Source organism: Ochotona curzoniae, unplaced genomic scaffold (assembly GCF_017591425.1).
Source record: "Ochotona curzoniae isolate NIBS_2020 unplaced genomic scaffold, NIBS_Ocur_1.0 patch78, whole genome shotgun sequence".
NCBI lineage: Eukaryota > Metazoa > Chordata > Mammalia > Lagomorpha > Ochotonidae > Ochotona > Ochotona curzoniae.
In genome coordinates this window covers 42,885-70,846 of record NW_024467059.1, presented here as the reverse complement: position 1 = coordinate 70,846, position 27,962 = coordinate 42,885, and the positions used below count along the sequence as shown (strand labels likewise).

General features: G+C 46.0%; 1 protein-coding gene across 1 annotated transcript; it reads right to left on the bottom strand.

Annotated features, from left to right (window-relative positions):
- Positions 1-13: 13 nt before the first annotated feature.
- Positions 14-27,211, bottom strand: LOC121168224 (G2/mitotic-specific cyclin-B2). Its single transcript, XM_040998127.1, has 9 exons — positions 27,161-27,211; positions 24,556-24,684; positions 24,339-24,452; positions 8,982-9,152; positions 8,725-8,883; positions 6,356-6,592; positions 5,946-6,086; positions 1,269-1,379; positions 14-258 (listed from the first exon to the last, which is right to left on the bottom strand). The coding sequence occupies exons 1-9, from the start codon at positions 27,182-27,184 to the stop codon at positions 148-150; spliced, it is 1,197 nt and encodes a 398-aa protein (XP_040854061.1). The 5' UTR covers positions 27,185-27,211; the 3' UTR covers positions 14-147.
- Between the last annotated feature and the right edge of the window lie 751 nt (positions 27,212-27,962).

The window sequence follows — 27,962 nt, the reverse complement described above, 5'->3', positions numbered from 1 at the left end:
GTGCTACCGTAAGAAAAATCAACAGCTTTATTTTTACACTTAGAAAATTGATCTGAGAAGAGATTTCATGAAATAGACCAGTTGACTATGTACAAAACTATGAGTTCTAAACCAATAATCCAGAGTGTGTGGATGAGGACAGAACGCCTAGGCCCTGGCCAGGAGAGGGGAGGCAAGGTCCTTGATGGCCTTGGAGTTCAGCTGAGGGATCGTGCTGATCTTGAGGAGCTTGCTGCTGGCATATTTATTCTTGACGGCCTGCAGAAGGCATTTAGGATGAAGTACATGTCAGGACCTCCCGCCTTCCTCCTCAGTGCTGTTCACGCACAAGAATCCCGGGGGCAGAGCAGCCCATGCTGCCCGCTGCCCCGTTGCTGAAGCCAGTGAGAGCGCTGAGCTCCCGACTTGTTGTCCTGATCACTTCCTGCCACTTCATTAATGAAGAAAGCCCTGCTGGTGGCCCAAACAAATCTCAGGGTTTAAGGCACAAGCCTCTCTCGGGAGCCCCAGGAATAGGATAAGGGAGAGGCCTGGTCACACCTAAGGCCATCAGAACACAACGGCTTCACCAGGCTAGCAGCGGGAACCAGCACAAGAACCTAACAAAACCTGGGCAACCACACACAGCACACCTCCACCCTGGGGCTCAGTCTTGCTGAAATCCCACGCAGTGAGGTCAATGGAGGATTTCCTGTGGTACAAACTCCTGACTGAATGTCACTAGATCTTTGGCAGGCTCTGCTACTTGGAGTCAGACAGGGTGTCACACAGGGCAGGCCAGCACCAAGGCCCCTCTGACTTCTCACTACTGGGCCATGTGGCTGCTTGCCAGCCACCTGCTCTTTCTCTCCTCCTGGCCATGCAGGTTCCTTTCAGTCCCTGCTCCACAAGGTGCTGGGCAAAGGCCCCAAGTAATGTCCCCAAACACGTGGCCATTTGCTGTGAGGGGCCTTGCTCTTCTGATCACAGGATCCCCACCTCCCCTGCTTGTTTGGTGCCCAGCCAAAAGGACTGTCAGGTGCACAAAGCAAATCAAAACACTGAGCAACTGAATGGCTACCAGCAGGCTGGACCTAGACGTGGCTGGTCTGCGTGCCTTGTCACAAGCAAAGTCTGCTCTTCAAGGCTCATCACTGTGTGCCACCAGCAGAATGAAAGGCTTTCTGAACAAATGGACTTGCACATAAGCCAGTCGTACAGTGACATGAAAATACACACACAACTTCCATAACCCCATGCTTCCCATGACTCAGAAAACGAGTACTTACAATGAACTTTGTTAAGTTTTCATTCACTTTTACCACATTTTTAGCCATGTGCTGCATGACTTCCAGTACTTCATTCTCGGTGTAGCCTGTGTAATACTGCTGCTTTAGGTTCTGAATGCAAGACAAAGAGGAGACGGAAATGAGAGGCAGGAAGTGTAAATGGTACACACACTGACATGACTTTTATGAAAGCTGTGAGATGAATCCCACCTTCTGATTGCCTAGTACAGCCCCAGTGCCAACCTCTGAGTCAGATGAGTCCAATCTGAGACAGGACTCTGCGAGAGGCTCATGACTGCCCAGACATGGAGGGTAGATCTGCTAACAGGCCAACTTCTATCAGCAAAGTGAAAGGGAATAATGGAAAGGAAGCTAGAATGGAAATAGAAGCAAGGTGGTGTCCCTTTTCCAGCGCTGGCCGGATCTCAAACATCACTCCGGAACAGCCTGCCTGACAACCAAACGAAGAGAAATTGCACCATGGACAGCAATCTGCCAAACCCAGAAGAGCTAAGACTGCTCAAGCTTCTATTGTTGACCCATGTGGTGACGCATCAGGGGAAAGCTAAAGAAGCCGCCTCATCCAGCCTCATCACCTAGTCTCCCCAAACAAAATCCAAGCAAAAGCATAACTATTGATTGGCAATATTGTGAAGATATATACAGTTCTATTTCAGAGTGCTGTGACAAAGTTCTGAAAAAAATAACACATCCCTTTAACACAGGATAACTGACAAAACAAACCATAATTCAAACTTAACCCAGCAGTTTCCTGCAAATGCACACCTGGCAGGCAGCAGGCGATAGCTCGAGTGGTTGCCAACTTTGTGGGCGACCCAGACTGGCTTCCAGATCCCAGGCTTCACCAGGCCCTGCCCTGACTGTCACATGCAGCTGGGGAAGGAACCAGGAAATGGGAGCTCTCTAGTCATCTGCCCATGTCTGCCGACCTTTGAAATACAGACGCCTCAAAAAATAAGATGCTGGATTCTATGCTTGGTATACACTTGCAATGAAAGAATCTTAACTGAATTTGAAATGTAATACAGCAACAAGGTGGAGGAATCCACCATGGAGGGAGGGTACGGGGAGGGGTTGGGGGAATCCCAGAGCCTATGAAACTATGTCACATAATGCAATGTAATTAATAAAAAAAATACAAAAAGAATTAAAGAGATATAATCTATCTTCAGGAGTCAAGAGTGCATCTGTTTGCTCATGTTAGCAATAGAATGACAAAAGTGCTGGTCTCTTAAAACTGCTTTATTAGCATAAACTCATTTGAATGCAAATATTTTGTGAAGCTATTTGCTACAAGAATAAAATTTAAGATGAAATAAAATTTTTTAAAAAATGAGCAGAGTTCTAAATGAGCTCATGTATTTATTTTGGTGCAAAAATGTTTTGAAAACTATGAACAGATTCTTCATGTTGTACATATCCCATGAACTACTGACAGAACCATCTATGTGTTTGCAATTCAAAATTTTGTTTTTGCACCAAAATAAACAATCATTTAGTTTCACCTTCCACAAACCCTTCTGCAACTGGCAACCTTGGATCTAAACTGCTGCTGTGTACATGGCAGCACCTTCCCCCCTTCTCTGGGAGTCTTCACACTGGCAGAGTCATGCCTCCTGGCCATGCACTTCTGTGTGCATGCACAACTTTAGCTGAACCATATGAACCATATGGAAGTGAATGGCAGACACCATGATATATCACGTCTAAATGCTTCAAAAATCTCTCACACAAGAAACATCACCAACAAGTCCACAGTCATCCAGTCTTACTGTCAATAATTAATTTCTCCAACTGCTTCACAATGTTCCATGTAGAAGTTTTTGTTGCATTTTTGTTTAAATCCAGAGTGCAACCAAAGTGCATACACTACATCAAATCATTGTGTTTGTAGCCTTTTACATTTACTATTTTTTAAAAGATCTATCTATTTTCATTGGAAAGGCAAATTTACAGAGAGGAGAGACAGAAAAACCTTCCATCTGCTGATTCATTCCCCAAGTGGCCAAAACAGCCAGAGCTGAGCTGATCTGAAGCCAGGAGCTTCTTCCAGGTCTCCTACACAGGTGCAGGGTCCCAAGGCTTTGGGCCGTCCTCAACTGCTTTCCCAGGCCACAAGCAGGGAGCTGGATGGGAAGTGGATCATGCAGGATACAAACCTGAGCCCACATGGGACCCCGGGCAATACATGCAAGGTGAGGATATAACCAGTGAGCCAAGGCCAGGGCCCAGCCTTTTGAATTTAAATCAGTCTCTACCTTGTCTTCAATGACAGTTTCTTGACCCTTTCAGCCCGTTACTTTCTGACTGCTTCCCAACCGGAGTTGCCTACATGTTTCTCTGTGACTAATGCAGGCATGAACACTGCATCAGAGACAATGCATACTCCTTGTTGTCCCAAAAGGCATGGAGAGTCAGGTGGCCCCATCACCAGCAAAGCCAAACGCTCCCCGAGGTAAGGTGGGAACCCTCAGGCCCCTGCCTCCTAATTCTTCTGAACTGGAAGTGTCTGTAGGATAGTAATTTGAGACCACATGAATTTTATTCCTCAAAATTCCTCAAAACAGTAATTTTTGGTCCTTTTCTGAATCAATTTTTACAACGGGAGATTTAAAAAAAAAGATGTAAAATTCCACCACTTTTAATTAGCTGGTCTTCTGATAAAAAAAAAAAAGAATCCTGGCAAACACAAATATCTCATGTTCTCCTTCATATGTGAGAACAACAAAATTTAAAAAGAAAATGATCTGAGTATATCAGTTGTGTGGTAAATGCAATGCTTCTTCAAACTTTGCTTTAAATCTTTGTCCCATAAATTGACAGAAATTATACACAATTATATACCTCTGTGGTTTCAATAATTTTGACTATCTTAAGATTTACACATGAGAGAGGGTGAACGTTTTTCCATCTGATGATGGTTTATAACCCTTGCCTTTTTGTCTGCTGTCCTGTCGTCTCTTTATATTTGTAAAACTCCTTATCTGGTGGAGCCAGGAAGTCTGACTACAGTGCAAGTTAAAAATATGCTATCTCAAATGAATAATAAAATAACAAGTTTGAAAAAAGGGACAAAAAAGATACAGGCTGCAAGGGTATGCATTTAACTTGGTAGTTAAAACGTTAGCATCTCAGCACAGCGTTCCTGGGTTCAATTTTTTCTTGAGAAGGAAAGAAGGAAGGAAGGAAGGGAAGTTCCCGTTGATTTTTGGTATCACTCTGAATCCATGGATTATTTTTATTAACTCATTATATTCTGCATTATATTGTATCACTGCCAGAGCACTGTCGTATGATTCTATGTTCCATGGATGCAACTTCAATGACCTTGGATCGCTGACAGCACTGACAAACCTAGGCTTCCAGCACGTGCCCTGCCATGGCCTTGCATCTGGCTGTCTGAGGCGGCCTAGTTCCTAGGGGACAGTGCTAGCTAGTACCCAACATGTAAGCACAAAGACATGCTTATCACTACTGGGTTATCATTGTTTCTAAGCCCTTTCATTAAAAAGCTAACAGATTTTCAAAGCAGATTTAATATTAGAAGGTTTTAAATTGTTAATATTCTTATATTGAATTTCTGAGTTCTTAATAAGAATCAATAAATTTTGCTTTATCATGCAATACACACAAAAGAATATCAGGATTATAAGAGACCACTATTAACAATCAAACTGCCAAGTAACTTTTATGTAACTGCTTTGGGCCCTTTAACTTGCCATTACAGAAGGATGTGCCCTCAGAAGGATGAGGTCAAGGCATGCAAATCCATTCTGTTATGTTACCAATTTGATAGTTAAATTGCTTGTTCCTGCCTGATTTCATTTTAGAATTTGCATAAGGCATTCATACATTGTAAACGTTTATATCATGTGTAAGTCAGTAAGAAATTACAATCCAAAGCCTTCCCTTGCTCAGTCTTCTGCTGTTCCCACAGAACCCCAAAGTGTCCATTTTTATCAGTTTCTGGCAACTCCTTTGTTTTTGAAAAATTAGCCAACATAAATAGATAGACTAATACATGCTCTTTCTAGCACAAAAGGAACACTACCATAGACTCCTGCACAGGAAACAGCTGTCCTGGCAGCCAGGATGGAATGCCGAGGCCCACGCAAGTCAAAACAGCTAATTGGTTCCCACAAACACACCACGAGCTCCCTGCACAGGAGCAGTGGCAGTGTGGGAGAAGCAGCCTCTAAGCCCTCTCCCACTCGCTGGTCTCCTGCGAGGCTGAGCAGACGATGAAACTGCTCAGCTGCCAGGAGTCAGGCTCCAGAGTGGCCCAGGCCTTGCACTGTCTTCTGTTTCTGTCTCCTTTCTTGGTTTGTGAGATAAGAGTGGGGGAGCTGGCTGCTCCTACTGTCCACCTTTATCTGAACATGGCTCCTCCTCCCTGGACCAGCTAAACAGCATGTCTTGGCCTTGGTTTGTCTTATGTGCTTGACAACTTGCTTGTTTCATTCAATAAAATATCTAAGAAATCATACATTGGTTCTATGTGGCCTTCCTCATTCTTGACATCTATACATCGTGCTATAATCAACCAGTCTCTGAGCTGTTCGAAACAGCTTACTTTTCTGTTCAAATGCCACGGTCTTTAATGTTATCAGGACTTAAATACAGCCCAATGAACTTCTTCTTCAACCCAATACTCACCCATTTTCCTTGGCCTAGAACCTTCTGAGACAAGCAGGAGGCAGCGGCTGCCACCTTAGAAGGGTGATAATGCACCATGTCGTAGTCAATCAGAGTCAGCTCCATCAAGTATTTGGCTAACGTGTGCTGTTCCACATCAACCTGGGAAAGGACAGGCAGGGACAGGGAGAACCACAAGGGCTATCACTCTCTTAGAACATTCTGAATGTCCTGAAACTCTTGACTCGCTCACCCATCCTTGCCAAGGACTGCTGTCCCACACTGTGTTGCAAACTGGGAATGGGAGGCCTTATCTCATAGGAACTGATGAGAAAGTTTATCTCTGAGAATGCTTTCTGTTAATTCTTGAGCTTCCCCTTAATTGGGTCCATGTTTCTGGGCTAAGATTTCAGACAGAAATGGGCACTTACCTCGCCTGCTTTGGAAGCTCGCCTTAAGAAGTGTAAAGGCAAAGGTCGACCCAACTCAAATTTCAGCTCTTTCAGAATCAAAGTCTCCATCTCTCGGATCTGGGCACTGGTGTAAGCATTGTCTGTGATATAAACAAAGTCCTCAATGTTTGGAGAAAACATCTCCTCGTACTTGGAAGCCAACAGCAGAGCAGTTATCCCAACCAGCTGAAGCTTCTTGCGGGAGACTGGCTGGACCTGTTTGGGGGGGAAAATGTGTCAGCGCTCACTTCTGCAACAGGATTGGGCTCTGGGAGGAAGGTGCAAGGAAAGCAGAGCCCAGAGAAGTCCCTGCCATCTGTGCTGAAGCTCATTGCTGGGCCCAGGAGCATGGCTAACTCTCTGATGGATGCAGATGGCACAACATAGTTCCTCATCTTTAATGATGCAAAAAGGATGGAGACACCAGCCTACCATCACCCCACTAAGGAGGATGCTGGTCACCCTGGCCAGCCTTACCGTGTTCTGAGATGCAGGCCAGCAAGAGAGTGAGCACCTGAGGCCTGGCTCAGCCTCCCCTAAGCCTCACCAAAACCCGAAGTCCAGCCACCAGTCAGCAAGGAGAAATCTCAGCCCAGGATATGAGTGCTTCCATCAATTCTCTCCCCCCCTTTTTAAGATTTATTTACTTTTATTGGAAAGGCAGATATACAGAGAGGAGGAGAGATAGATAGGAAGATCTTCCGTCCAATGATTCACTCCCCAAGTGGCCAAAACAGCCGGAGCTGAGCCGATCCAAAGCCAGGAGTCTCCTCTAGGACTCCCACGTGGGTACAGGGTCCCAAAGCCATGAGCTGTCCTCCACTGCTTTCCCAGGCCACAAGCAGGGAGCTGGATGAGAAGCAGGCCTGCCAGGATTAGAACTTGCACCTACATGGGATCTCGGCATGTTCAAGGCGAGGACTTTAACCACTATGCTATCGTGCCGGGCCCCTCTTTTTCTTTTATAAACTACAACTTTACTTTTCTTGCCTCAACTTTTGCTACAGGGAATCTACCTAAATTATTACCATGCTTTCCTGCCCAATTAGCATTTCATATTGCAAACAACTGAATCTGTGGTTACTTGGGATTTTGTGGGATCTCAGGCAATTATTATAAACATAAATATCACCATATTGTGTTGTATAATATGTACTTGACTTAATACATCATGAATGGTGCCTTCAACTAAATCTACAAACAGGGCTACCATTTGTTAGACGTTGGTGTCCATCCTAACTGCTGTCTGTGCATTTCCAGTTGATAAATACTTTGAAGCTCATTCTGTCTCTCAGCATGTTCTAACAGTCCTATTTGTAGTCCACATTGCCACCTCTGTGACTTTATAAAAAAAATCAACCTCCTCCATCTTCGGTGGTGATCAAATGCCCCAAGTGGGTGGAAACCCGAGCCCTGAAACTTTGAGATTCCTCATTTCTTAAGCAGGAAAATTTAATACCAAAGATTGCCAAAATGTGGCCAGTGCTGTGCTGTAGCAGGTAAGCTGGCTAACCTGCAACACTGGCATTTCATGTGGTGCCAGTTCAAGTGCCAGCTGCTCTACTTCCAATCCAGTTTCCTGCTATGCACCTAGAAAAGCAGCAGAAAATAATCCAAGCTCTTGGTCTCCTGCACCCACTTTGGAGACCCAGAAGAAGCTCCTGGCTCCTGGCTTGAGACTGGTCCAACTCCAGCTGCTGTGGCCTCTGGGGAGTGAACCAGTGAATAGAAAACATTCTCTCTCTCCCTCAATTTGTAAACTTCAGTCTTTCAAATAAACGAATCTTAAAAAACAATTTTTTTATAAGGTACCAAACTTTGAACACCACAGAAGTAGGCCACAACAAATTTCACAGCATTTGATAGTATTTCCTTTGAACAATAATGTGGAAATCCAATATGGCTGAGCATCCCTGATCTGAAAGTCTAAAATCTGAAATGCGGAAAGATCCAAATCTTAACGTGATACCACAAGCAGAAGCTGCACATCAAGTCTCATGGGATGGAGCTAACACACACACACACACACACACAGTGGCTGGCAGCCTTTGTGTGTAAGGTGTGCATGAAACTGCTTCCATCTCTGTTATCTCATTATGCATATGCAAATATTCCAAATGAATCTTTGTTTTGTTTGCAAGCATTTTCACGGAAGAGAAAGTATTTCTCAGCACAAGTGTTAACGGGTAAACCTTACGGAAATACCCTGGGTTGGTCAGCATCAAGGGTTTGACAAATTTGGTCCACTTCATGAAACACCTTGGCTTTTCATAAACCAGCTCTTTGCTGCCATCCCAGCTCTTAGCCTCAAGGAGGCCCTGGCCCCAGGACCCTGAAGCCACATTTACCTGTAAAAACCGATCCATGATGGCAACGCACATGTAGAGAGTTTCCTGCAGGAGCCGAAACTTGGAGTGAACTTGCACCAGCCAGTCCACCAGGATGGCACGCATTCGTCCGTTGATGTCTCTCCCATCTAAGAAATGTGGGTTGATGGATTGCAAAACCTGTTGGCAGAATTAAGACCTGTAAGCACTGACCCCATCTCCTTTGCAGCTGTGTGCTGAACCCCACCTTGCTTGTAATAACCACAGAGGTCCCCCACCTCCAGCTGCCTCAGGTACACGTAAATATCCTTCACATAGTCACTGCAGAGCTGCGGGTTCTCCCCGTCTTCCTGGTCAATATCCTCAATCTTGCAGAGCAAAGCATCAGAGAAAGCTTGACAGAGGTTCTCCTCCTTCATGGACACATCATCAGGTACAGGAGAAGGACCCTACGACCAATCACAGCACAAGTGTTACTTCACTGGGCGCAGCCCTCACGCCAAATGTACGCAGAGCCACCAGAATTCGACAGCGGCACTACAGGCAATGTTTAAACACGGTAAGTCCAAACCAAGTAAGCCCTGTAGAAGAGGTGAAACATTCAAGATACGGCAAATATTTTTAGAGAAAGATTAATTCTTTTTTTTTTTAAAGATTTATTTTGTTTTTATTGGAAAGGCGGATATACAGACAGCAGGAGAGACAGAGAGGAAGATCTTTCGCCTGATGATTCACTCCCCAAGTGAGCACAATGGCCAATGCTATGCCGGTCCCAAACCAGGAGCTTCTTCCTGGTCTCCCACGCAGGTGCAGGGTCCCAAGGCTTTGGGCTGTCCTTGACTGCTTTCCCGGGCCACAGGCAGGGAGCTGGATGGGAAGTGGGGCCGCTGGGATTAGAACTGGCACCCATATGGGATCCTGGGCGTGCAAGGTGAGGACCTTAACCACTGCGCCATCACGCCGGGCCTAAGAGAAACATTAATTCTTGAAAACTAATTTCATTCAAGGTGAAAACCACACAAGTCCTCACAGTGGCCTATGAGGCCAACCTCACCCGCTGGTCCTCCGGGGCTTCTCGCAACTCCTTCCTTCCTCCTCTCAGCTTCCTTTGCCCAACCCCCTAGCCAGACCTAATCAGACAGCCCCATCCAACCTGAATGCCCTTGCCTGTGCATCCACAGGATCATCCCCTCATGGTCTGCCAGTTTTGCTCAAAAGGTTGATTCTGACTTCTGTTTAAAATCAGCACCAGCTCTGCTGGCCTTTCCCACATATATTTCATCTTTTATTATTCCTACAGAACCTATCAACTGCTGATATACTAGAGTTAATTAATAAGTGTGTTTTCTGACCATTCCCACTTGAGTTTAAACTTACTTATTGGGGAATCAAGATGGCAGAATAGGGCAAGGACACGTTTAAACAGATGGAGAAACATTTGATCATGATGAAGCAGAAAGGACACATTCCAGGAAATAGGAGAGAACAGAACAACAGCAGAGGGGTACCTGGAGACTGACAGACACAGGAAAGCAGCGGGCACAGCAGTGTGGTGTTGCAGTGACTGATACTCCAGCAGCATTCAGCTAATGGCGATCTGAACTCCACCAGCAGCCAGAACTCCACCAGCAACCAGGTGGGAAGGGACTTTCACTGGGAGCTTGGGAGGTAAACCCAGACAAAGAACTGTCCGTCCTGCTGGTCTGTTTGATTTGACCAGGAGCAGAGACAGAGCAGCAGATCCCAGATGGACAGTGCGAGAACAGGGTGGATTTCACAGCCCAGTCAGCCCCCTAGAGCCGAATTGGGCACACAGAATTCAGAAAACTCATTATAAAGCTTCTGATCAACAATGAGAAGCACATACAAGAGTTCAAAGAATTTAAGGAATATGTTAAACAGGAAATAGCAGCAATAAAGCAAATCAAGGCTGATATATCAGAAATTAAGAACACAGTAGAGCAAATTAAAAGTACAGTAGAGAGTCTCCAAAATAGAATGAAGCAAGCAGAAGAAAGAATCTCAGAATTGGAAGATATCTCCTGTCACCAGGGGGAAGCAAACAAAAAGCTGGAAGCAGAGCTGGATCAGGCCAAAAAAAGTATTCAAGAATTGAAAGACACTATTAAGAGACCTAATATAAGAGTTATGGGAGGGTGGGCCACAGGACGGGGCATCTCATGCCTGGATCCCAGATGACAGCCACCATGTGCACGTGGTGAGCTGTCCCTGGGTGGCCAGTGCGCCATTTGGTGCCAGGCTCCACCTGCTGGCCGCCTGGCCAGGGAGCTCTGGGGTTTTGGTTCTTTGAGTTGCTGCTTAGTTAGCTCCAGGTTGAACCCATTGTGCTTCTAGGACCTGCAACATTCGTAAAGATTCCCATTGGGAGTAACTCTTCCTTTGTAAAACTTGTAATCACTGAACAATGCTGACCACCAAATACCAGTCCAGTGCAAAAGCTATGGCTTGGGGCATGTCCTGCAGAATTATATCATGTTACCTGACATGATGATGGATCAGGAGAAGGGTCACATTAAGCAAGTCATTACATTAACTAGCACTTAAGAACCATAACTGGGGGTAAATTCTGTGAGGGATGTGTGGGCCACATCCTGTGAAAATTCTAGCCCCACTGGTTATCTCAAGAGTTGGGGTGGTGATGGACTAAGCTAGGTGTGACCAAGGAGCCTGCCATCACTCACAGGTAAAGGAACCCACAACAGTCTGGACTGGTCAAGGCAGCAGCACCCAAATGTGCATCCTGAATAGGGTGTGGGGTGGGCCGGGCTGCAACATTCACCAGCTCATACAAGGCCAATAGGAAGGCTAGACTATGCCGGACACTGGCCTAAAACCCAATGGCATGTATGAGAACTGGGTACAAGAGTGGGTCAAGTGGAGGAACTTGGGAAACTCCCCTGGCGAGTCATAGCTCCTGCTGGTGAACCTGGGGGTCAGACAAGCTGGGAAAAGTAGCTCCAACAGCTGGCAAATGTGTCAATTGGTAATGGAACAGGGTGGACAGGGCAGGACTGAGCAAACCTTAGCCCACAAGCAAAACTAGAGACCAGGACGGAGCACAGGTCATGCCGAGCTAGGCTCTTGTACCTACTGGTCTGCGTGAGCCAGGAACGCTAAGCCACAGTGTCTAAGGCAGAGGTCAGGACAGGTGAGGGACTGTGCCAAGCTGAGTCAGAGCAACCATTGGCATGTGTGTGATCTATGGCTGGGAACAGGTCCAGTTGGGGAGCTAAGGGGACAACCCTAACTGGGTTGAGGTTCCCACCAAGGGGCGTGTGACCTGGAATGGGGCTGCATTCTGATCTGGAAATGGTTGTAGTCTCCCTTGGCACAAGTGTGGACTGGGATTGGATGCACCGAACCAGGCCAGACCCCAATACCCTCTGGTGTCCTGGAGGACGGGGATAGATGTGCGATGGAAAAGGCAAGGTCTCAAACCCCTACAGAGCCATGTGTGAGCCATATGTGGGTATGGACAAACCATGGCTGGGCTGAAACATCCAACAGCAAGGACCAGTTTGGGTTGAAGGCCAGTCAGGAAAAGCCACTGTTCCTGCTAAGACAGGAGGTGGACTGAGTAGGGCTGGCTCATGGACCCACTGGTAAGCGTGAAACCTGGCATTGGGAGAGGTTCTGATGGAGGAGCCTGGGCAACTCCTCTGGCAGGACACAGACCCGGCAGGTAAGCGCAAGAAGCATGATAGGAAACAGCCCAGAACAGGCCATGGAAAGTTACTCACTGGCATACATCTGGCATGGGTCGGGGGCAGACCAGGCTGAATCAGTTCATGTCATCCACTGACAAATCCAAGCACCAGAACAGTGTGGGTCGAGCCAGGTTCGGTCGCAACAAAGACTAGTGCACAATATGGAATGCCAAGGTGAGGTTGCCTGTACTGGAAGGGACCGCAGCGCCCAACCAGCAAGCATGAGAACCAGGAAGAGAGGGGTCAGTGCCAGCAGGGGAATAAGGGAGGGTTCCTTTGCTGGACTGCTCCCACTGGAGAATGTGGGCTGGGATGTAGGCCGGACTAGGCAGGGCTGTAACACCTGTACGCCTCATGTGGACTAGATCAGGGAAAAGCCAGGCTGGGCTGATTATTCCTACTGGTACAAACAAAATTAGAGTGGGTGAGGGTTGTTTGGGCTTAGCCACAGCATCAGCTGGCAGAAGCTGGCACTGGGGGCTAGTTCTGTCAAGTCAAACCACAGAACTACCTGGAGAGTGCATAATCTGGGAGTGGGAGAGGCCTGGGAGGGAAATAGTGGGCTCCTCCCTCTTGGGTTACCACTTCCACGGGAGGGCATAAAACTAGGACAGTGGCTGGGGTGGAATGGGGTGTGGGACAGACTGGACTAGTCTGCTACACATACTGGCAAACCAGAGTAGGGGGTGGGCCTGGTGGGGGTTATTGCGGATCACTCCAACTAGGCTGCAGCTCCTACTGGTTTATGCGAGGGCCGAGTATGTGCTGGGCAAAACCAGGCTGGACTGCAACACCCATTGGTTCCAGTGGAAGTCGGGAGTGCAAACAGAACCAACCCAGCAATTGCAACCATCAGCTGATCAGGGCGATGAACTGTGCTGGGCCCTATACTTGCTAGCACATACAAGAATCTGGTTTGAGAACACCTCAGACAAAGTTTCTTTGGAGATCTCCCCAGTCAAAATGCTGGACTCAGAACCCTAACCAAGAAAAGAGAGAAGACAGAACAGGTCAACCAACCATCTCAGCTATCTTGGCAGCGAAATACGGGGCAAACAGAGACTCTATGATGGACTATGTCAACCAGTGGATTCTTCAAAGACCTCATAGTGCTTGGAGTGGCAAGATTGGCAGCGATTCATAACTGTTGAAATATCAAAACCACTTGAGCAAGAACCTCAGAGCATACCCTACATCCGGGACCTGGGGAGGGTGGGAAATTGGGTGGGCCTTCTCCCTTAATACCCCCCTTTAAACATGAAGGAAACAATATGGAAAAAATAATAGTCTTACCCACTTTCCTGTAGCCCTTGAACCTTTTTACCCTAATTAACTATGTAAAGATTGTGATAATATTAAAAAAAAAGTTATGGGAGTTCCAGAAGGTGCGGAAAGAGAAACTGGTTTTACAAATATATTTAATGAGGGCCCAGCATGATAGTATAATGGTTAAGGGTCTTGCCTTGAACATGTCAGTATCCCATATGGGCGCCTGTTCTAATCCTGCATGATCCACTTCCCATCCAGCTCCCTGCTTGTGGCCTGGGAAAGCAGGTGAGGATGGTCCAAAGCTTTGGGACCCTGCACCCGTGTGGGAGACCTGAAAGAAGTTTCTGGCTCCTGGCTTCAGATCGGTGTATATTTATATATATACATATATAAACATTTATATATATATAAACATATATATAAACATTTATATAAACATATAAACATTTATATATATATAAACATTTAATGAAATAAGGGAAAAATTCCCTCATCTAGATGTTGTTTGTTGTTTGTGGTGCCCCAAACAACATCCAGGAGGGGCACAGAACTCCCAACAGGGTTAGCCAGAAGCAATCTTCACCAAAACATGATTATCAAGCTCTCCTCAACCAAACATAAGGAAAAGATCCTTAAATGTGCACGTGAAAAAAAATCAATTGGTGTATAAAGGAATGCCAATTAAATTCACCGGAGATCTCTCACAGGAAATTCTACAGGCAAAAAGAGAATGGAGTGACATATTCCAGATTCTAAAAGAAAAAAACTCAGCCCAGGATAACGTACCAAGCAAAGCTTTCTTTTGTCTTTGAAAATGAAATAAAATTCTTCCAGAGTAAAGAAAAGTTAAAAGAATATGCCTCTTCCAGACCTGCCCTACAAATGATACTTCAAGATGTTCTCTTGACAGAGAAGAGGAATAGCACCTACCAAAACCAAAGGCAAATGTGAAGAACATCCCAGTAAAATGACAACAGAAGACTAAATCAATGAACAACCCATTCCTAAAATGACAGGACCAAATTACCACCCATACATATTAACCCTGAATGTAAATGGCTTAAGCTCAATCAAACGTCATAGATTAGTAGACTGGATTAAAAAACAAAATCCATCTATTTGTTGTCTAGAAGAGACACATTTCACCAACAAAGATCAGCAGAAACTATATCTCATGGATTTTGATGTTTTTGTTTTTGTTAGTTTCATCTCTTCAAAGCAGTTTCTTCTGATTAAATTCTTCAATGACTCATAGATCATACAGTAGCATTTTCTTCAAGAAGGTTCTTGATTTTCTTTTTCATTTCTTCAGTGACACATTAGTCATTCAGTAGCATGTTATTTAACTTCATGGTATTGTTAATTTCTTTTTCTTCCTGTTGTTGATTTTATATTGTGACTTTTCATTTAAGGGGATGTACAGTAACTGTGAAATGGAGACTAACATCCAGATGTAAAAATACAATGTAGTATGCATTTCTACTTCCAGACAAAGATGGACTTACAAGGACACTGTTTACTATATCTTGACAATAGGATTCTAGACTCTCTGCCATTGTCCATGCCCGCAACGATGGACATATGACTGTGTGTAAAGAACTATACTATAGGGCTCGGTGACGTGGCCTAGCAGCTAAAGTGGGACCCTGCACCTGCATGGGAGATCTGGAAGAGGTTCCTGGTTCCCGGCTTTGGATCGGCAAAGCACTTGGGGAGTCAATCTTCGGACGGAAGATCTTCCTCTGTCTCTCCTCCTCTCTGTATATCTGACTTTGTAATAAAAAAAAATCTTTAAAAAAAATAGAACTATACTATAGTAATAATATAGGAAAACTACGTGAGGGGGGAAGGGAAGTTGGGGAGGGGATAAAGGAAATCCCAGGAGCCTCTAACTGTATTATAAAATGATAATAACAATAAGTAAATAAAGATTTTTTTTTATTTATTTACTTCTTCAGGGTCTCATGCATCTAAACGAACTGGCTAGGTCACACTAAATGAAAACACTGGCCACATTGGTTCAGAAATTACTGGAGGAAATCATTCATTTTAACAGCTGCCACCTCTAAGCACAATATTTTCTTCAACTATTATGAGTTGAAAGTGGCACCAGAAAAGCAAAACAAATGGGACTAATGCTGTAGGGTAGCAAGATTAAGCTGCTACAACTTTTTTTTTTTAAGATTTATTTTTGTTGCAAAGTCAGATATACAGAGAGGAGAGACAGGAAGATCATCTGTCTGATGATTCACTCCCCAAATGACTGCAACAGCCAGAATTGCGATGATCCGAAGCCAGGAGCCTGGAAGGTCTTCCGGGTCTCCCACACAGGTGCAGAGTCCCAAGGTTTTGGGCCATCCTTGACCACTTTCCCAGGCCACAAGCAGGGAGCTGGTTGGGAAGTGGAGCTGCCGGGATTAGAACCAGAGCTCATATGGGATCCCAGCATGTTCAAGGAGAGGACTTTAGCTGCTAAGTTACCACGCCGGGCACCATAAGCTACTACTTTTAATGCCGGCATCTTGTATCAGAGTACCAGCTTATGTCCCCAATACTCTGCTTCTAGCTTCCTGCTAATGCACCTGAGAAGGCAAGAGAAGCTGTACTTGAACTCCTGGCACAAGATGGGAGGCCCTGCTGTGTCTGTGTGTATAAGACATCTGTGATTTCCTCTCTGTGCATCACTCTGCCTTTCAAATTAATAAACAAATCTTAAAAGAAAGAAAGAAAAGAAAAGAAAGAAAGAAAGAAAGAAAGAAAGAAAGAAAGAAAGAAAGAGAAAAAGAAAAAGAAAAAAAGAGAAAAAGGAAAAGAAAAACAAAAACAAAAACAAAAAACAGGGCCTGGCACAATGCCTCAGTGACTAAATCCGTGCCTGCAGGTACTGGGATCCCATACAGTCACCAGTTCATATCCCGGCTGTTCCACTTCCCATCCAGCATCCTGCTTGTAGCCTGGGAAGACAGTAGATGATGGCCCAAACCCCTGGGACCTGCATCCACGTGGGAGACCCGGAAGAAGCTACTGAATCTGGATTGGCTCAGTTCTGGCCGTTGTGGTCACTTGGGAGGTAAACCAGCAGACAGAAGGCCTTTCTGTCTCTCCTCTGTGTAAATTTGCCCTTCCAATAGAAATAAATCTTAAGAAAACAGAAGATAAAGAAAAGAAAGAGAAAAGAGCAAGTTCCAGAGGACCTGTGCTTTGCTACAGCACATTAAGTCACTGCTGGCAACAGCGCCAACCCGTATGAGTGTGGTTCAATTCCGGCTGCTCCACTGTCAATCCAGCTCCCTGCTAATGTACCTGGGAAGCCAGTACAGGACCCAAGTCCACGGGCCTCACCACCCACGTGGGAGACCTGTGTGAGGCTCCTGGTCTGGTAGCCAGCTTTTGTAGCCACTGGGGCAATGAGACCCCTCCCTGTCACTGGTTCAAATAAATAAAACCTTAAAAAATAAATAAAAGCATGTCCCCGTCTGTGAACAAAATAGCAGAAGAAAGCATAGCCCATATAAATATACACAATATTTTATGTTTGCTGACTGGGTTCTTATTTATAGAAACCACACAAATAAAAAATTTACAAAGTAAGTTAAGTATTTAGTAATGAAGTATAAATAAACCATGCCTTCTAGAAAAAATAGAAGGTACAAAGTAAAGCCTCCCAGGACTGCTAGGCTATAAAGAATATGTATTAAATATGTATTAAAGAGCAAGAGGAGGCTGCATAATAAAGCAGGTAACTTTAACTTATAGCAAAACTCAGTGACTATTAAACTTGTGTCGAAGGACGATACAACATCAAAAAGAAACAGCAGTCCAACAACAAGTCCTTCCCTTTTAAAGACCTTAACCTGAGAAAGGGCCAAGCATGTATAAGCCTGGTGCAGTGGCCTAGCAGCTAAAGTCCTCGCCTTGAACACATGGGGATCCCATGTGGGCGCCGGTTCTAATTCTGGCAGCTCCACTTCCCATCCAGCTCCCTGTTGTGGCCTGGGAAAGCAGGTGAGGACGGGCCAAAACCTTGGGACCCTGCACCCACGTGGGAGACCTGGAGAAAGCTCCTGGTCCTGGCTTTGGATTGGCGCAGCATTGGCCGTTGCGGCCGCTTGGGGAGTGAATCATCAGATGAAAGATCTTCCTCTCTGTCTCTCCTCTCTGTATATCTGACTTTCCAATTAAAAAAAAAAAAAAAAAAAAAAGGCCAAGTGTGTGAGACATATGGGTTATCAAACTGCAGAGCGCAGTCTCTCGGGTGCCTGACAGGAGACCTCCAGGAAGCTGAACTAAGGCTGAAGGGAAGCAGGCTGGGGTGCCAGAGGAGGCAAAAAGAACAAAGGTGACTTGGGGAGAAGGCAGATGACCAAGGAGGCAAGGGGAGCCTGAGCCCTGCTGAGGGCCTAGACTGTATGTGGGCTGCAGCGAGGGCACCGTGACAGACACCCGGAGCTCAGCAGGAGGCTGGCTCACTGGAGGGGAGCTTTTCCTGCCTGGAAAGGCTGACAGCACAGGAAGTCAGGTATCAGCTGTGTCCCACTCAGAAAGCAGTCTTTAATTTGGTCACACCCCAAAGCTAACAGAATGAGACAAGCATATGTTCTGTGGCTGTGAATCCAGAATTGATGTAAAGAATTCCATGTGAAGGGCCCGGCGCGATGGTGCAGTGGTTAAGGTCCTCGCCTTGCATGCCTGGGATCCCGTATGGGCATCGGTTCTAGTCCCGGCAGCCCTGTTTCCCTTCCAGCTCCCTGCCTGTGACCCGGGAAAGCAGTCAAGGACAGCCCAAAGCCTTGGGACCCTGCACCCGCGTGGGAGACCAGGAAGAGGCTCCTGGCTTCAGATCGGCATAGCATCGACTGTTGCGCTCACTTGGGGAATGAATCATCGGACAGAAGATCTTCCTCTCTGTCTCTCCTGTCTGTATATCCGCCTTTCCAATAAAAATAAAATAAATCTTAAAAAAAAAAGAATTCCATGTGAAGTCCAGCACATCATTCCTAAAAGACCTGAAAAGCTCCAACCTGTCTATTCAGGCAGTCACCTAAGCCTCAGGGAGCAACCATGCAATCTTCCATTTAGATGTGTTGAGCTAGTCCACTGTCAGACTTTAATTTTATTTGAAGACAGACTTCCCATGTGCTGGTTCACTGTTCAAAGGCCCCTAACAGCCAGGGCTGGGCCAAGCCAAAGCCAGGATGCCTGACCTTAATCCACGGACAGCAGGGTCTGCAGTTCTTGGGCCGCCCGCTGCCTCCCAGGGTGCATGTCAGTAGGAAGCTAGAGCAGGGCTGGTCTTGAACCCAGGCACTGCAGAACAGGGGGCAGGGTCTCAAGCAGCATCTTAGCTCCTGTGCCAGACACCCTTTCCAATCACAATTCTTTGAACAAAAGTGATTTGTAAATAAAAACCTCCCAACTGGATGAATCAATGAGTTCTATGGCTAGTGAAGACAACTGGAAAGTCAAATCAAAAGCTGTATGAAGTGTGAATTTTTGCTTATCCTGGGGCAGGTATTCAATTTAGCAATTAGGGCGTCAGGGTCCCCTGTCAGAGAATGGGAGGTCAACAGCAGGTTGCAGCAGGGATTCCCACTTGCTGCCGCTAAAGACCCTGGCCAGCGGCAGGACTAGGGCTCCTCTCAGAAACATGGGGTGAGTGGATTGTGTTCCTGCTCATGGCAGCTAGTAAGGGCTTTCAGGGAGGGAACTAATAGATGGCTGCTCTCATTGTCTACCTCTTAATAAAATGAAGTTTTTTAGTTTTGTTTTAATTTAGTTAAGTTCAGAGGCTCCTATTTGATCATTCTCAACTTGCTAGCACAAGTTGAGAATGCAGAGAGCATCAATAATAATATGTAAATATAGATGTATTCACAAGTTGTGGTAAGAGTTCTTCCTTTCTTGAGACACCATTACACCAGGAAAAGCTGCAAGTGTCCATGAAGGCATCTGGACGTCAGAATGTCAGAGCCTGGTGCCCTGAGTTTTCTAGTTTCTGCAGGCTGCAACTCATATGGCCAAAGCATAGCATATCTTCCAGTGGTACACTAGGACAAAGTGGCTAGAATGCAGGCTCCGTGCTTGGGTGACCCGAGCTTACAACTGTTATTTACTAACAGTGAGAGGCTCAGCTTCTTTGTATAATGTGCAAACTAGTATAATGCTAATAGCCACCATGTAGGATTATTGTAGACATTAAATGAATGAATATGAATGAATGCTTAAAAGAGTTCTTGGGCTCAGTGTGGTAGCCTAATGGCTAAAGTCCTCACCTTGCATGCACCAGGATCCTATATGGGTACTGGTTCTAATCCCAGCAGATCCACTTCTCTTCCAACTCCCTGCTTGTGGCCTGGGAAAGCAGCCGAAGACAGCCCAAAGCCTTAGGATACTGCACCCGCACGGGAGACCCAGAAGAGGCTCCTGCCTTTGGATCAGCTCAGCTCTAGCCATTTGCAGTCACTTGGGAAGTGACCCAGCAAATAGAAGATCTTTGTCTCTGTCTCTTCTCCTCTCTATATATCTCACTTCCCAATAAATTTTTTTAAAAAGTTTCTTTCTCTACTTTTAAATTTATGACATACAGTATCAGATTAATTGCAGCAGGGGAGGATCACAACAAAAACTGATGCCAATCAGACACCTCATTGTAGCAACAAACATGTATGTGTGCATATACAGGTACTCTCACTTGCACATGGGCAGAACTACTTCCTGTGATTAGCTTTCAGAAGGCAACAGATGGCAATTTGTGGGAATTAATGAACTGGTCACTTAGGTATTTTAATATTTTTGTTATTTGATGACTATGTTCCTTGTGTAGATAAAAACAAAGTCATTCTTTTAAAAACAAATGTGAAGGGCCAGGCATGGTAGCCTAGCGGCTAAAGTCCTTGCCTTGCACACAACGGGATCCCATATGGGCATCGGTTCTAATGCCAGCAGCCCCACTTCCCTTCCAGCTCCCTGCTTGTGGCCTGGGAAAGCAGTCGAGGACAGCCCAAAGCCTTGAGACCCTGCACCCATGTGGGAGACCTGGAAGATGTTCCTGGCTCCTTATCAGCACGGTTCCAAACGTTGCAGTCACTTGGGGAGTCAATCATCAGACCGAAGATCTTCCTCTCTGTCTCTCCTCCTCTCTGTATATCTGACTTTCCAATAAAAATAAATCTTTTTTAAAAAAATGTGAGCAGTTGTGTTTATTTTCCTTTTACACAGATCTTATATTAGGGAGAATTAGGTCATAAATCATGATTGTGTTTGAATAGTAACTATCACTGAATTTGATTTTGAAACCAAATCTGCAAAACTCCCAGCTCCCCTGAGTTTCTGGCTGCCATTTCTCAGTTCTCCTAAGCATGCACCTCACTGTGAAAGTGCATGCTAACCCCGCTTGGACTCCTCGAGTCTATCTGGCTAAGACGTACCTGGAGACCGAGTCAATAGTTTCATGTTTCCCTAATATCCAGCAAACAAGGGGTTGAGGAAGGTCTCCCCTTCCTTTCAAAATACTCAGTGTTTACCAGACTTCCATGGTCATGGTCAGCAGCAAAAATTTTCTAACCACTCCCCTTGCCATCCCCACCTCGCCCTCCCGCTTCAGGATAACTAGCCTGTCAGTGCCCAGAACCCTTCAGCTGCTCAGCCAGCTTCACCTGCCCTCCAGCCTCACAGAAAGGATGGTACCACAAGTCCAGGAACACCAGCTCTCAAGCGCATCTCCAGAAAAGCAGCTAGAAACCTGTGCATTCCACTGACACTACATCAAGTACAGGGCGGCTGCCAAGGAGCCGGGAGGCCTCCAGGGCAGGAAGCAAGGGGCTCACCGGCCAGGAGCGGCTCCACCCTCACAGACACACACACCCTCACAGACACACACAATGGTCCCTTCACTTTTTTTTTACTGCTCAGAGTAAAGGCGTGTGTTTGAACTGAAAAATAATTGTTCTTTAACTACTGATAACTTCTAAACTAGAACACTGAGTTATGTTTCCACCACGTGTAAGTGATGCTTATGTGAATGGAAATAGAGCAGCCTCAAAGGAGTCAGCCAAGGAGATGTGGGGAAAGGGTGGAGCAGTAAAGGGCATGGGGAGAAACAATTTTTCCTTTGTTTCTTTCACAACAATTTTTTGGCTCACTGTATTTTTTTTTAAGTAGTCTTTTTTCTTCTACTTTCATTCAATCAGAAATGTGTACCAAGGGGGAAAGACTGAGAATTTTAGGGAAAAAAATGAAACTCAACCTTAAGTCCAACAAAATACTCAAAAACAATTACCATTGATATTTTGCATACATATGTGCACTTTAAAAGCTAATCTGTGGTCACATGTATTCTGTTACAAACTGGTTTCCCAATAATGTTACAAGAATGTTGATATTGTAGAGATTCAATTAAACCTTGATACCTGTGGCTAAATGGTGTTTCATGAAATGGACTTAAATCAATATCCTAATACAGGCTACTTTAGCAACTATATAAGCAGTATTCATTACAGCACTATTTCAAAGAGCTTAACTATCCCTCTGATCATTTTTTTTTTGGATGAAAGTAAGAAGACTTACACGCTGTGGAGAAGAATGATCTGAAATCCAATGCCAAATCCTCCGTCTGCAGTGTGGGAGGAACCACAAACAAGTGCTGCACAGCAGCTCAGAGATTAATGTGTGAAAATGGGCCTCCGGCTTTGCTAGGTAGTAAGTCACCAACCAACTGAGCCAGGCAGATAACCAACCTCCCAGGCAGGTTAGCTGGAGTATCTGCTCTGAGCTGCAGCACTCCATGCAAAACCTTTGCCTGCTGCACTTCCCACCATGGAGTTCTGGGTAAAGGTTCCCCCAGGCCGCCCTCTCCCTCAGATGTCATCAGCCAACAAGATATCCCCCCACCACTTCAACAAATCTAAAGCCAAACAGGGCACCCTCCCCAAACATGCCTCCCTCTCTTGGCTTTCCTATTTAATGACATTAATTTATTCTGTAAGTGGTTTAAGACCCACATGTTCAAATGGCCCACTCCTCCACTCCAAGCAGTGTATACAAAGCACCCTTTCTAAATCCTGAAGGATGTCTCTGAAGGGCATTCTGGTACACCCTAACACAGTGTTGCTCCTTAGCACTTCCCACGCATGACAGGTAGGGAAGAGCTTAGGGCTCTGGGCTCGTCAAGACTCAGATGACATCTCCCACCTCACCTCCCACCCAGAGACACCTTATGATTTCAGTATTTTTTCTGTTCCTCAAAAGTCTGTAGTCTCCTCATTGCCTAACAGGGGGCATTCTCATTCAGCTGCAACTGTCCTGTCTGAATGCTTCCTCCCACATAACTTTTGATTCAATCTAGACCTGCAGGCTCCTTGATCCCAGGACATGGACCGCGGCTTTTTCAACTTGGCTGCCCTGATGCTTACTGTTGCTTTTTCACCCGTAAAGGGACCCTTTCCTCGTATCTTTCAAAGTCCCATTTATGACACCAGGTTTCCTTTAGCCACTCCATCCCTTAGCGTGCTCTCCCGCCGGCAGGTAGACCCTGCCAGGAAGCCACCTGGGTCTCCCTGTTCATCTGATGCCTGCTCACAGACTGCTCAGTGGCATCTAACCAATCCCTGGAATTGCTAATTTAATGTACAGGTACATATGCCTCTTCTACTTAAGTCTCCCGGAAGACACATATTTCCTTAGCAAGCTTAACAAGTGGGTATGCACAGTATGTATTCGATAATACCTCTTTTTCAATTGTGACAGACTTCAAAAAACTTTACAGAAAATGGAATTAAAAGATAAGTTTTCGGGAGAGAGAGAAAAATTGTGAAACCCACCCATGAGTTTCTTCTACCATTTTTCTTGTAATTTTTCCCATAAAGTTTTTGTAGCAATCTCATATATGCAAAGTTCTATTTTGTAAAGTTTCCAATATACATACACATGTATACATATTTGATATATATTTATCTTATGCTGGAAAGAGTGAAGTAGTTACTGTTACCTTCCAAGCAGCTACACGGTGCCTATGAACAAGTAACTCCTGTATGAGAGCTTGAGCATATTTGAACATAAAAGCGAACAAGTCCAGGAGTCTATCAGCATTCTAACTCCGTTTGAGTTCACCAGTCATTCCCCAAATACCTGCAACAGCTAGAGTTGAGCCAAGCCCTACCGGGGAACCAGGAATACAATCCAGCTCTCCAGAGGGTGGCAGCAACCCCGTTCCTCGAACCATCAGAGATGCCACCCAGGGTCCACCCTGGCAGGAAGCTGATTGGATCAGGCTAGAACTGAGACTCAAACCCAAGCATTCTGGTGTGGAGTGCAAGCATCTTAACCACTAGGCCCATGTCCATGCTTCACGCATTATGTAAATCAAGTCCCACAACATTTCACAATGAAATCACTGCTTTAGGTAGTAAGGTGATACCGGCGTTACCTATCAGAGTTCTCCGTTTCTGTGATAGTAAGGCACCTTTTGCAGTGCAGCTGGAAATGCATTACTTCAGGGCCTGGCGTGACAACCAGTGGATGGGAGATCTTTCTCCCTCTCCTTCTCTGTATATCTGCCTTTCCAATAAATATAAATCTTAAAAAAAAGAAAAGAAAAAGGAAATGGACAACTTCACTGAGTGTAAACTCATTTCTTCCTACCTTTGGAGGCAGCGTTTCCATCTGCACTGGTTTCACAGAAGCAGTAGGTTTCAGCTGTTTGTTGACATTTGTTGCTTTGGTGGGGTGAACTGGAAGTTTGGAGTTCTGAGGTTTCTGCAAGGAAGAAGAAACACAAATGGGGCCAGATAGCCAGTGTTGCCCCTCTGGGCCTACAGGATCAGCGTCTATATGCACACCAAGGCCTCAGGGTTTTTACCTTAGCTATCTGTACTGCTCTGGTTGTAACTCTATTTCCAATTTCTTCTAAAACAGCACGCCTGATAGTCACATGACTTTTAGCTTTAGGATTAACTCCTGCGTCTATATTCTCCACATCATTGGACACCTAAAACACACACAACAAAAAGTTAAGGAAACATTAATATAAAATAAGTTAATATCAGGTACTCAAATTGAGACTTTAGGGAAAGTGAATGTGCTAAAACCCAGTAACAAGGCACACATTAAGAAGTCTTTAGTTTTTTGTGACCGATTACATAACCCCAAATCATATATCTACTTTATTTGTGTTGTGTGATCTTCCCAAGTGACAAAACTATTTGGAGGGGCAGGCACAGTACGCTAAGCCTCTGCCCAAAGCACCAGCATCCCATAGGGGCCCTGGTTAGAATCCCATCTGCTCCACTTCCCAGTCAGCTTCATGTTAATGCCTGGGAAAGCAGATGACGGTGGCCCAGATCCTTGGACCCTGGCACCACACGGGAGAGCCAGAGGAAGTTTCTGGCCACTGGCTTCAGACCAGCCCATTTCTGGCCGGTGCAGCCATTGGGACAGAACCAGCAGATGAGGCGCTCTCTCTCCTGTCTGTAACCCTGCCTTTCAAATAAATAAAATCTTTAAAAAGCCTATTTGAGCATTTAAGTGGGCCTCACAAATAAGCGATTATTTCTCCTGTAGTACCTACACCATTAGCTAATTCACATCACTTTTTTTTTTATTTTTTGAGGCCTAGCATGGTGGCCTAGCGGCCTTGGGACACTACACCCATGGGGGAGACCTGAAGCAGGCTTCTGGCTCCTGGCTTTGGATTGGCACACCACTGGTTATTGTGGCCACTTAGGGAGTGAATCATCAGATGGAAGATCTCGGTCTCTCCTCCTCTCTGTATATCTGACTTTCCAATAAAAATAAATAAATCTTAAGAAAACAAATTAAAAAAAAAATTTATTGGAAAGTCAGTTTTACAGAGATAGAAAAAAAATCTTCAGTCTGTTGATTCACTCTGTAAGTGGCCACAGTGGCCAGAGCTAAGCCAATCCAAAGCCAGGAGACAGGAGCTTCTTCTGGTCTCCAACGCAGGTGCAGGGTCCCAAGGCTTTGAGCTGTCCTTGACTGCTTTCCCAGACCACAGCAGGGAGCTGAATTGGAATTGGCACAGCCAAGAAAAGAAACAGAGCCCACATGGGATTCTGGTGTGTGCAAGGTGAGGATTTAGCCACTAGGCTACTGTGTGGGGCCCTAGTTCAGGTCACTTTTTAAAAAAATGTTCCAATACAGAGATTGGTAATGAGTCCAATTAAAGTAAAACATTAAGGAGCTATAATATGAATAGGTAACAGGTTTGACTGCTTAAAAAAAATCACGTTGAGTAACTTGAGCAGCTTCATTTTGCCAATTAGCAAAATAAGAAACGCTCCAGGGAAATACAGCTTTGTCAGTGAGGTCAGCCCTGCACAGACCTGCTGCGGTAAGGATGCTGAGGGATGCTACTCCTGGGTGACACAGTCTCGGCTCTCAGATGCAGAGAGGCCAAAAGGCTGGAAATAAAAATTGATGGTTGGTGTTAACAAACTCGCTTTAGAAAGAATGTGATTAGAGTTAAAATCTGCTTCAGTAAAAAAAAAAAAAAAAAAAAAAAGCAATTCCCATCACAAAGATTGATCACACAGTGGTAAGCATTTCAAATGCAAAACAGGGTCCTATCCTGGAGATGTGGTGGGTCCTTCTCTTAAGAAAACTCCCTAAAGAGGACTTGAGTTTATCTATAACGGCAGAGAGGCCAGACAGAATCTTCCTTGAAAGATTTTGATGGGATTTAGATTCACAAAAAGTTATGAATCCAGATGGATTTACTCAGGACTTAAAATTTATATTCTCGAGTGGCCTGTTCAATTTTTCCAGTATCAATGGCCAGTTTTCTGTAGCATTTGTTAACATAGCTCTCATGGGTGGAAACCTGCTCATGTAACTGTTGAAACGAGCAGCTGTTAACTAGCAGCTCGGCCTGGCAAATGTGCTGCAGCTGTGTCACAGCCCGGCCCGCTGTTAGCAATGCAAAGGTGGATCTGAGGGGGAAAATGGCCCAAACACCCCAACACTCGGTTTGTTACAAAGATTAAACAAGTTTGGACTCTTTCGTCTCACTTCAGCCGTATGGGCACAAGCTATATGCATAATCTCTATTACACTAGTCAAAGGGAACAAACCCATACCACAGTGAACTTGGCCTGGAAGCCCGCGAGTGCCGCTTTGGGCTTGATGTAACAGGCCTAAGGAACCCGTCTCGGCTCCCCACCCCCACCACAGATCCCAGCACTGGCAGCCGGTTGGGAGAGAGCGGGGAAGGAAATCCCGGGACGAGCTTGCGCCTCGCCAGCTAGCTGGCGGCCAGAGACCCCCGGGGATCGCGGCCAGGGCCGCTCGTTTGACAGGTGTCGCGTCCGACACCGGCCCGACCCCTCCCCAGCCCGGGGCCGCACCGAGCTGACCGCGGCCGGCCCCCGAAGGCCCCAGGGCGACGAGAGGCAGCCGCGGTGGGGGACAAAGGAGCCGGGCGCGGCGGGGAGGCCAGACCCACTCACCGTCGGGCGTCGGAGCAGCGCCATGAGGGACGCGGAGGTGAGTCCCACAGCCCGGCCGGGGAGCTGGCAGGCACTGGCGTCCGCCGCCGTTGGAGCGGCTCCCTAGGCCCGCTCCACACAGCGGCTTCGGCGAGCTGCCCTTAGTCCAGGATTCAAATACCGCGCGGCCCGCGCCGCACGCGCTCCCATTGGGCGGCCTCACGCACGGCGCGCCCTGCTCATTGGTTAGATCGGGAAGCACGCCCGGGCGCTGATTGGTGCAATGGTCGCAGGCTCCTCCCGTTTGGTTGGCATAACAACTATGGGAAGGGCTGGGTTTGGTTTGTTTTCCTCCTCGTTGTTGTCTTAGGATTTCTCTGTCATTTAAAAACGCAGCTCCTGGGCCCGGCGCTGTAGACTATGGGCTAAAGTCCTCGCCCTGCATCGCCAGGATCCCATGTGGGTGCCGGTTTGTGTCTCCAGTTCCCATCCAGCTCCCTGCTTCTGGCCTGGGAAAGCAGTCGAGGATGGCCCAAAGCCTTGGGACCCTGCACCCATGTGGGAGACCTGGAAGAAGCTCCTGGCTTTGGATCAGCTCAACCACTATCAGCTTGGGGAGTGAGCCACTGGACGGAAGATCTGTCTCTCCTCTCTATAAATCGTTTACAATAAAAACGATTAAAAATAAATCTCTCTCTCTCTCACACACACACCCACACACAAAACCTGAGAGGATGAAGGCATCTCTCAGCGTCACCGGGGTTGTGCCTCCCACTTTGGGGGTGCGGAAGTTGGAAAGGACATTTCTCACCTTGCAGGGAGG